At 33.9% G+C, this 10,458-nt stretch overlaps 2 protein-coding genes across 2 annotated transcripts; one reads left to right on the top strand and one right to left on the bottom strand.

The window, feature by feature from the left end:
- Positions 1-204: 204 nt before the first annotated feature.
- On the top strand, positions 205-2,006 carry LOC108206252 (dof zinc finger protein DOF1.4). Its single transcript, XM_017376489.2, has one exon. The coding sequence runs from the start codon at positions 300-302 to the stop codon at positions 1,311-1,313; it is 1,014 nt and encodes a 337-aa protein (XP_017231978.1). The 5' UTR covers positions 205-299; the 3' UTR covers positions 1,314-2,006.
- Positions 2,007-4,814: 2,808 nt separating this feature from the next.
- LOC108207790 (late embryogenesis abundant protein At3g53040) lies at positions 4,815-8,658 on the bottom strand. The gene is made up of 4 exons (XM_064086939.1): positions 8,360-8,658; positions 7,725-8,278; positions 5,494-5,719; positions 4,815-5,360 (listed from the first exon to the last, which is right to left on the bottom strand). The coding sequence occupies exons 1-4, from the start codon at positions 8,486-8,488 to the stop codon at positions 4,905-4,907; spliced, it is 1,365 nt and encodes a 454-aa protein (XP_063943009.1). The 5' UTR covers positions 8,489-8,658; the 3' UTR covers positions 4,815-4,904.
- Positions 8,659-10,458: the final 1,800 nt, after the last annotated feature.

Here is a 10,458-nt window from a genome sequence, read left to right on the forward strand (position 1 = left end):
GCTTTTGTCTTCTTATTGTTTGTAATTTGGTTAGAGCTTAAATACAAATAAAACCGCTCTTGAGGTAACCAACTGAGCTAGCTAGCTAGGAAATGGCACTCAATTACATCTCTCCAACTACTGACCAATGGCCACAGCTTCTTCTTTAAATTCCTTTTCCCTACTCAATTATTTTTTTTTTTTTTTTTTTTGTCAGGCCCCTACTCAATTATTTGACAACAAAACATGACCCCATTTATATTCTTGTTTCTTAGCTTTTGGAATGGAATATAATTAGTCCTGTGTTATGCTTTCTTTTCATGCTATTTTACCCTAAAACACCTTCTTCAAAACTTTTTCCCCCTTTAACTTTTTTGCAGATTGATGATCAGAACTTGATGGCATCAACTAATATGGGTGTAGACAAACCAACACAAGAGCAAATACAACAGCAGCAGCAACTAGCACTAAAGTGTCCTCGCTGTGATTCATCCAACACTAAGTTTTGTTATTATAATAACTACAGCTTGTCGCAGCCAAGGCATTTTTGCAAAGCTTGTAAACGTTACTGGACTCGCGGTGGAACCCTAAGAAATGTTCCGGTGGGTGGTGGTTGTAGGAAGAACAAGAGGGTTAAAAGGCCTGCAGCCGCCGCCTCCACGTCGGTGCCTGTGGATTCATCTCCCAATAGTTCATCTTTGTTGACTTCAATGACTACTATGAAGCTTAATAATCCTTTGTTTTATGGCTTACAACAAAATACTGGTATGAACCCTAATACTTCGGAATTCAACCTTTCATTCCAATCTAGGGTTGATGCAGGTAGTCATCATCAATTCTATGAGTTTGATAATTATCAACCTCAGATAGCTTCTCTAGGGTTTTCATCTTCTGGCCAAATAGGGCCTAGCAATGATCTTCTTTCTAAACCAATGCTTTCAAGCTATCATCATCTTCCTAACTTTGGATCTTTGAGCTCAAGTGTTTCTGCTGCTCCTGCAACAATGGCTTCTTATCTTTCGCCGAACCTTCAGCCACAAAAAATTGTTTCCAGTAATGTTATTGGAGATACAAGAGCAGCCGGGGGTAGTAATTTTATTGGATTTTCTCAATATGAAGATCATATGCAAATGCAAGGGAGTCATGATCATGATGGTGGTATCGCTACAAAAGAGTTTAAAACAGAAGAATCTCAAAATAGGATAAATAATAACAATCAGATCCGAGAGATGAGATCATCAGACACTGATTCTGTTTTTTGGAATTCAAATGGTGCTGGTTCCTGGCTTGATCCTGCTAATCTTGTTGGTTCTTCAGTCCCTTCTTTAATCTAGCAACGCCACCTGATGCAACAGAGTCATTTGATCTTCCTCTTATGTATTTTCTTTAATTAGGTAAATAGATGGTGATCTATGTTTTAACTTGCTAACTAGGTAAGCTTAATTCTGTTGAGTAACTTATCCTTTTCTAGTCATTTACATTATGGCCGATTGGCCGCAAGGGAAAATAATTATAGATTTGAGGGTTTCCAAAGGATGGGAGGATCATCAGTTGGATCGGAGTGATCATGTCAGCTGCAATTGAATTCAGCCCTTCAATTTTATGAAGCAAGGTTAATTAAGGAATTCATAATTTGCTCTGAGAGGAACCTCGGATCCTCTTCCGTCTCATCTTCGTCAACAAAAAATTCCTCGTCCCTACAGCTCGCATCTCCCAGGATTCAGATGCATGATCTGCAGATCTGGTGAGTTGATTTAATATACCTTTCTATACTTTGTGTATATGTATCTGCAGGCATGCACTCATATAGTGCATTTCTAGCACTTGTATTAGTAGATTTGGTATAGGGGTTTAACTGAGAGGATAAATGTTAAGATCTTTTCTTGATCTGGCTTAAAGAGGGAAATCAAACCAATTAAGGGCTTCAATGGTATAATTATATCGGTATAGAAGATAGGGGAATTTCTAAGTTAATTGTCAATGTGTATGTTTTTCAGTTTATTGATTGGTTAATTGGTCTTCTTGTACTTGGCTCTGTTAATTTATCTTTGTGGTTTACTGTATCAGCATAATTCTTTTTCCAGGGTCATGCTAATGTTTTCATGTTACAATGTTATAAGTTGCATTATCCATCAATTAATTAGCGTCGTGTTTAACTTGATTAACATTTATTTAACACAATTCCAGATAATTAGCTGTTATCTTAGTTAAGTACGTATACATCTGATGAAAAGACCAGGGATAGAGAGAATGGATTTTAAATGTACACACTACATATAATCTACCTAAAGATTAGAAGATCAACGAAAATGTGGGTGGATCGAGTTTCGGTTCTACAATATCGGTACATCTATTTAGTTTTTAGGTTATGATTTAAGATGAAAATTGAGAAGGTAAATTCAACTGAGCTTAACAAATTAAGATTTGCTTAAGCTTACTTTAAGTATTGCGCCAATCCGAATTGGTATAATACGAGCCGCGCACAAGGAAATGATCACAGTACTAACCAGAACATGGACGAGATGCACAGGGAATTCACAGTACAAGCTAGCGTATATGTGTGCGTATGTTAAGATATTTACATGCTAGGAAGAAGAAGGAAGAGAAACAAGAATGATCCTAATCAAGTTGGGATGCATGCTTGGAATTTAGTGTCCTGGCTGCATTGTTATTGTACATTCTGTATCATCCCTGGACCAGCTGATAACTTGAGAAATTTGGGAGGGACTCCTTATAAGTCTGACACATCCAATTCATCAAGCAAACAATAGTGACGACCACTTTACTTTTTCACCTTGGAGTTTGGTATATATATTGTTAGTTTAGTTCCCTATTGTACTATTTTGCATGCTCCACACCAATATATGGATGCATGCATGTGCAAACATAGATAGACGGTAGGGGTGGGGGCTTGCACTCAGTAAAAGTTAAGACTTAAGAGTTGTGTGGAGATGTGTAGAAAAACTGGTAGTGCGTGTTCTGCGTGTAAATCTGCATGCAGTACCTATTCTTCAGTGCAAAATTCCAGATCAGACCGAGAGTGAGGGGTGGATAGAGGTTTTTTCCTAATTAAATAGAACCAGAAGAGTTCGGAGATGAATCCAGGATGAGCTTAAACGGACCTAAATAAATTTCATAGGATCAGGATGCGGTTTAGTGGAACCGTGATAGGGTCAAATTTTGACTGTACCCTTCAGGAGGCTCTAATGAATCATGAATGGATTGAAAGGAGGCCTCATGGTCACCGGTTAACAACATATATCCATATTTTCAAGTAAACATTAAAAAATGTGTCAAAAAAAAAGAAAAAAATGTAAACATTAAGAACAATCATTTTAAAATTTATAGCCAAGTTCGAAATAAATATTGAAAATAATTATCTAAAATTCATAAAATATTGTTAACATATAAAATTTTGAGTTATTTAATTTATATTTTTAAAAGTTAATAAAGTTATAAAATTAGGTGTATTTTATAAATATAATATGTACTCTAAACTTTAATGACCACCAAGATTTTAAAATAAAAATATTATAATATTTAGAGGTATTCTATGTATTATAAATAATTTTATTACAATTATGTGGATTTCATATTTATAATATTTAGAATATCTGATCATAATCCAAGAATTGTTAAATTAAGATCGATATGAACTGACTTTGCTGAACTCTACCGAGAGGTGGGATTATATTTCAAAATTTATTTAGCAAAAAAAAAAGAAAAAAATTCAAAATTTATTTATTTTATCGATCTAAATCCTTTGAAATTATTTTAAATACACCACAGAAAATTTTTTGAACACGCTCTTTATAAAAGACAAAAATAAAATAAAATAAGCACACAAGATAGTGTCAACTGTCAAGCAAAACACTAGTACGGTAATTTAAAAGAAAAAAGGGCACTCCAGTTTCTATCTAATAAGAACACGGAAATATGATTATGCGTTTATTGGGCAATGTGATTATGCGTTTATTTAATTTCTTCATATTTATTAAATGGGAATGATATTTTATTTTAAATTTATTTTCTTTTCAAAGTAAAACCGGAAAAAAGAAAAGACCGATTGGGATAAGCAGCCTCACCTCAGGCCGGATGAGTTGCCTCACTTCAGGCCCATTTATTGTGGGTGATTGGGCCTAGATTGTCTATCTAGATCATGTTTGTTTTGTAGACCTTTAAAGAAAAGCCCAATATTTTTCATCGCAAAAGACTAGCAGGGGATGGGATGATGAACCTCACTTGAATCACTGTGGGCCCAATTATAATGAAAATCAAATATTATGAAATTCGTGTCATAGGGCTGGGCCTAGGTTGTATATAAATATTATTATATTAATCATTTGAATAGAATAATATTCATAATATACTATGTTCAAATTAGGTCGATATTTATATATACGAATTTTCTTAACTTATAACATGTTTTAGTAAATATTTTTATTATAATCAAAATATATTTAGGTATTCTCACCCCAACATAACTCACGTCTCATAAGCCCAGCTTCACTTTGGACTTTAATTATTAAAACTCAACATTTTACATAAAGAACTTTCCGGCCCAAAACCCAATTTTTTATGGTTAAAAACTTGCTCAACTATTAGATTAGGGATGAACTCAACAACTTAAACCAAAAAAAGCTAAAAAAAATATAATACTAAAAAATATAACTCAAATATATTTATTAATTATTTAGAATTCTATTTGAGTTAAAAAAATACATATTATTCTAACTAATTTTATTGTAATAAAATATTAAAGTAGATAAGATTTAAATATTTAATTATAAGCCAGTTATAACACTTTAAACATTTCGATATTCGGAAAGTGAAAACCACATTATTACAGAAATACAAATGAAGACAACACAAACAACCTAAACACAAAACCTAATGAATAGCCATGAAGCCCATGAACTACCTTCCTATTCCTTTTTCTCATGATCCAGATTCCCAACCTTCCTAGCAGACTCCAAAAAATCTTCATACACTTTCCTCTCAGGAACATCATCTCCAACAAAATGGTCATCCTTACCAGACTTTCCCACCACACTCTCCTTAATCTTGTGTTTAGTATCCTTGGCAACCACCCACATTTCCTCCACTGTTTGCCTCGCCTTCTCCCCCAGAGTCTGCTCAGAGCTCTCATCATCCGCTCCCCCCATCCCCGCCTTCTCCTTCATTTTCTCGGCAGCCTCTTCAGCCTTATCTTTCGCCGTGCCAGCAGCCTCCTTAGCAGTGTCTTTCATGTCATATGCTTCGTTTTTTATTTCTTCCTTCATTTCATGTCCTGTATCCATTAAATCCTCCACGTTTTCTTTAGATTTTTGTGTTAGTGCACCGAGTTCATCATCCGCGTCAGTAAAGTCTCCATGTACATCCTATATGTTAAAAATAATGTCTAAATTATACACAAACTCATCAACTGTAGAATTTTAAAAATCGATTTGTAGTTTATACTTTATAGGATAAATTAGTATGTATTTAAACGAATCTATATATTATATATATTACCTGCAGCTGAGAGTAGTTGGAGGCTGAAATGAATCCGAGCTTCGATACGTTGAAACGGGAATACAGTGAAGGGGCTTGAGAAATAGCTTTTGACAAGCTGGCTAAAGAACTTTGAGTGATTTTTGACATTGCTCCCGGTATATGCAATTTTTTCCCTCTCGGAGAACTCGATTTCGTGGAAGTCTTGTTTAATTTCTTGATCAGGGAGAGAAATTTTATCAAATAACTTTAGTTTGTTGGATATGTTTTGTGGGTTTTTGTCTCTGAATTTGCTCTTTCTTTTAGTACCTTCCGGAGCTTTATCGTGAGTATGAAATTGGAGGCAAGGTGGCCTCATTTTAAATGGCCACGTGGGGAGGTTTATGACACGCGTACCTTGCTCCTGCATCTGATGACATCATTACATTGTGCAGTACTTATAAGAAAAGCACGAAATGAGTTTTTTTTAATAATTTTTCACATTTATAAATAGGTGTTTTGTATCATTATGTGATAAAAAAACAAGAATTTATTCAAAAATATGTAGATTTTGATGTAATTTTTTTTAGGAAAAAATCATTATTTATGGAAAATAAATTTAGCTAACGGTCCTGTTGCCGTTGGGGTCAAACCGTTAAATGGATTTTATGTTCCGAATTGATATCTTACGCTCAAAATTTTTCCCAATTTTATAAACTATATTCAATATTCGTATTTCTAGTTTCGGATTACTATAAATTTCACTAAGAAACAAAAGTATTACCCAAAAATAACAATAACTGTACTGGTATCTCTCTCCCGAAAGAAACCCTAATTCTCTCTAGCTTCTCTCTTGTTGTAGCCGCCTGGGGCTTCCATCGGTTTTCACCGGTGGAAAGCCCCTAATCAGTTAACTACTTTGTTTAATTCGTAGTTTTTGAATAATACTTCTTCTCGGGAAAGTTAGATCCAGAACCATCGGAGATTTCGTTGTCTCTCTTCCAAGCGGGTGATCAGTTACAGTTCGATTTTTCTTGTTTTTGTGGTTCTACTCCAGATCTATTTTCGAGGGATTCTTAGATCTAAAACCATCGGAGATTTCGCTGTCTTTCTCCTCCAGTCGGATTTCTCTTGTTTTTGTGGTTTCATCTAAGGTTGTTTTCTCTCCCTGGTGAGAGCTTTGTTTTTCGCTTCTTAATTGTAAGCGGGGTTTGATTTGGTATGAAAGCTTGTATGGAATCGCAGTTCTGGTCGATAGCTCAAACGATAGCTCTATCGGGACATGATGAAGAGGGTACCAGTAATTCAACGAGAATGCATGAAGCGGGTACTTGTATTTGTACATACATTTTCTTCAAAATATCGTTTAACTGGGTACTTGTATTTGTACATACATTTTCTTCAAAATATCGTTTAACTGTCTCATTGTGAGATCATGTTTATTCGACTCGATCATTGGTGTAGATGCCGTATCGCCTTTTATTATTAGATTAACACCTTTGTTTCAAAAAAAAGTATTACCCAAAAATATTACCGTTACTTTAGAGAAAATAAGAAGAGATTCGTAGGATACGGAGGACATCAGTTTTCTTCTACATCAAGTTGTAAAAGTAAACGATAAAATATATTACGAGGGCCATCTGATAAAAATCCACCTGACTTGAAGTGATTTTAAGAAAAAGTTTATATTAAAAAGCCATTGCTGTGACACGATTGTTGCTATTGTGTGCCTAAAAAGTTGAGTGGTGGTGCTAGAAAATCCGACAGTAGAATACATCTTATTTCTGGTGCCCGACTTTAAGCCGAGGCCTATAAAGATTACAGGAAAGGAGAAAGGTGAGGACAAGAACAATTCCTAAAAGTACAAGGGAACAAAATCCGTTACTTTAACCCTGTCTGTTCGAACCCAAATTTTAATTTATTTTAGCTTTCAACTGATATACATATTTCGGTTGAAGCCAATTTTATTTCTGGTATAATATCTCGAAGTAACATAAAATAATTCGAAGGTGGCTTATATGAATGAACTCATGAAGTACTTCCAATGACAAGTGAATCAACTATGTTCGAATAGCAAATTGCAGGTCCGTTTGAAAACGTCCACAACTTGACAGAAGACATCAATTATACAAAGTGAAAATACTTGATCATAAGTTGATAACATCTTAATCCAATACAGAAGACACCATGTCTGTAATCAGACTCCTCCAGCATTACACAAAACACGAAACTAAAACATCATTCAATCTCATATCTCAAACCAAACTCAATACTTCTTCTCACCAGCCTTCCTCCTTTGCTCCACAACATCCTCATCCATAGTCTTAGGAATATGATCCTCAACATAATCATCCTTATCATCTTTTCCCACCACCGTCTCCTTAATCTTCTGTGTAGTATCCTTCGCCGCCTCCCACATGCCTCCCACCGTCTTCTTAGTCATATCGGCCACCGTGTCCGCCGCGTCCTTCGTCGTCTCCGTCGCGTCTCGGGCCGTCTTCGCTGCCTTATCCGACACCGTTTCGGCCGCCTCCTTTGTCTTCTCCTTCACGTTGTAAGCTTGGTCCTTGGTCTTGTCTTTGGCACTCTTGGCTGTGTCGGCTGCTCGGTCAGCTCCTTCTTTCGCTTTCTCGGTCATCTTGTTTGCGGTCTCTTTCGTGGCTTCCTTCATGTCGTAAGCTTGGTCTTTGGTCTTCTCCTTCACTTCTTGAGCTTTGTTTTTTGTCTTGTCCATGCCTGATTTCACGTTCTCACGAGTTTTCTGTGCTAGCTCATCAAACTCCCTGTCTGAATCGCTCGTATCCTCACTAGTATCTCCACTTCGTCCCTGCAAATATTAACATAATAAGATAAGTACTTCTTTCTCAAAAATAAGTACTTATCGAGAAAAAAAAAAAGATTCACAAACCTGAGAGTATTTGGAGGCGGAAGTGAAGCAAACTCTGGAGACTTTAGGACGGAAAGAGGGTTGAGGGAAAGCCTTTGAGACGTTGAGAAACGACATTTTCGTCATCAAATTCGACATCGCTCCTGCCATTGATATAAAATTTATCGTCTACTTTTCTTCTGGTAATATCTTCGATTTCTTGTTCGAGTTGCGAGCTCTTTGTATTTCTCAGTGTTGTGTCGTAGAATTGTTGTGTTATCCTTATAAGAAGAAACAGGGAGGAGGGTGGCAACTTGGCTTCTCGACACGTGGGGGAAGACAGGACACGTGTCTGTAAATTGGACATGTGTCGGGTGGGGCTAAGAACACCTGTTGCTTTTTATATTTCTCGAAGATGATGAGAGGATAGATTTGAAACCGTGACGAGGATTTTGTTGGTTGTTTTTACTACGGTTCCCATGAAATATTCACTATTGCAGTTTCATTCTGAGTCTCGAGTTTAAATATAGTAACACAAACAAATATTATAAAATATACATCAAGTATTACTCCTCCGGCCCATAGTTCTTAATTTTATAAAAATTAAAATGATGGATTATATTTGACCTGAAAAGTGAAGCTGTAAGTGAAAGTACTGGGCCTATGTATTTTTTGTTTCCAAATAATTAATTTTTGATTTTTTGACATAATATATTTAAATGTGCTGACTATATAATTAAAATTATTATTTTGAAATTTTTTTTAAAAAAAAATATAAATTTATATTTTAATTCATAATTTTTTGCGTAAAATACAAAGTGTGTACCTGAAGTATGCTTGTTGTTATTTGACCTGAAAAGTGAAGCTGTAAGTGAAAGTACCGAGCGTATGTATTTTTGGTTTCCAAATAATTAATGTTTGATTTTTGACATAATATATTTAAATGTGCTGACTATATAATTAAAATTATTATTTTGAAATTTTTTTTAAAAAAAATATAAATTTATATTTTAATTCATAATTTTTTGCGTAAAATACAAAGTGTGTACCTGAAGTATGCTTGTTGTGCACTTTGTGTACCTCAACTATCTATTTAACATTTTGTGTACCTAAACTATGTGAATGGGTGCAATCTGTGTACAGGTGCTAACTTCTGTTAGCTCCGTTAGTAATAACTTAAAGGACATTGGGTTTTCTCGTCTTTTCACGTTGCATTTTGGACATCAAGGTATATATGATCTTGTTTGGAAATCTTTCGGGACGCCTTTTAGTTCGTGCCTGGATGTACTTGTTAATCAAAATATTTTAAAATATAATTATATTATGAAGATTAGATTATGTTACACTAATACTATTACTTACTCCCTCTGTCTCATTTAATTCTATATGCTCGACACGCACTTCAATACCCTTATTAAATATAATTCTATAACTTATTTTTAAAATTTTCTTTTTCTGAATAAAAATATAACATTCAAACTTTTATTTAAAAAAGAAAATTCTTAAAAATAAGTTAAAGAACTATATTTTAGAAGAGTATTAAAGTTCGTGCCGCATCATCATTCCCCAATGTATATAACTTAGGGGACGGAGAGAGTAGTAATAAAAATAATATTTTAAATAACTAATAAACGTGTTTAAATTGATATATTGTTCATAAGTGTGTTCAATAAATTTTTTATTTAACATGTTTGAACAAATTCTTAATAGTTGAGTCTGTTAAAATACAATAGCTTTTATGTAATTTTTAATGGCCTTTTTTAATTCTTAATAGTAATTTTTTAGTTTAAGATTTTCTTCATAATTTAAATAATAATTATTTATATTATTACCATTTATAAATTTTATGTGTGTTAGACGTCTTAAACAATACGAGATAATAAATGAGATTCAGAATTATAACATTTTTTTAGTTAATTGCATATGTATATAAATCTAAGTTAAGAATATTAAACAATAATTAAAGTGTATAAAGGGTTATAAGAATTATTTTTTAAATTTGATTATTTTTAAAATATATGAACTAATTAAATTTTCAACCAAATAATTAATATTATTTTTCATCATTAGGGAAATATAAAATTAAATAAAATTTTAATGTAAAATTGATTCTAAAAGTTGTTTATTAATTTATTATAAGA

This window comes from Daucus carota, chromosome 2 (assembly GCF_001625215.2).
Source record: "Daucus carota subsp. sativus chromosome 2, DH1 v3.0, whole genome shotgun sequence".
Taxonomy (NCBI): Eukaryota; Viridiplantae; Streptophyta; class Magnoliopsida; order Apiales; family Apiaceae; genus Daucus; species Daucus carota.

Excerpts from the sequence above, each read along its gene's own strand:
- LOC108206252 (XM_017376489.2), top strand. The coding sequence starts at position 300 with ATGCTATTTTACCCTAAAACACCTTCTTCAAAACTTTTTCCCCCTTTA.
- LOC108207790 (XM_064086939.1), bottom strand. The coding sequence starts at position 8,488 with ATGGCAGGAGCGATGTCGAATTTGATGACGAAAATGTCGTTTCTCAAC. Across the intron at positions 8,279-8,359 it reads CCGCCTCCAAATACTCTCAG|GGACGAAGTGGAGATACTAG; the intron begins GTTTGTGAATCT and ends TAATATTTGCAG. Across the intron at positions 5,720-7,724 it reads AGGAAGGCTGGTGAGAAGAA|TTATTTGATAAAATTTCTCT; the intron begins GTATTGAGTTTG and ends AACAAACTAAAG.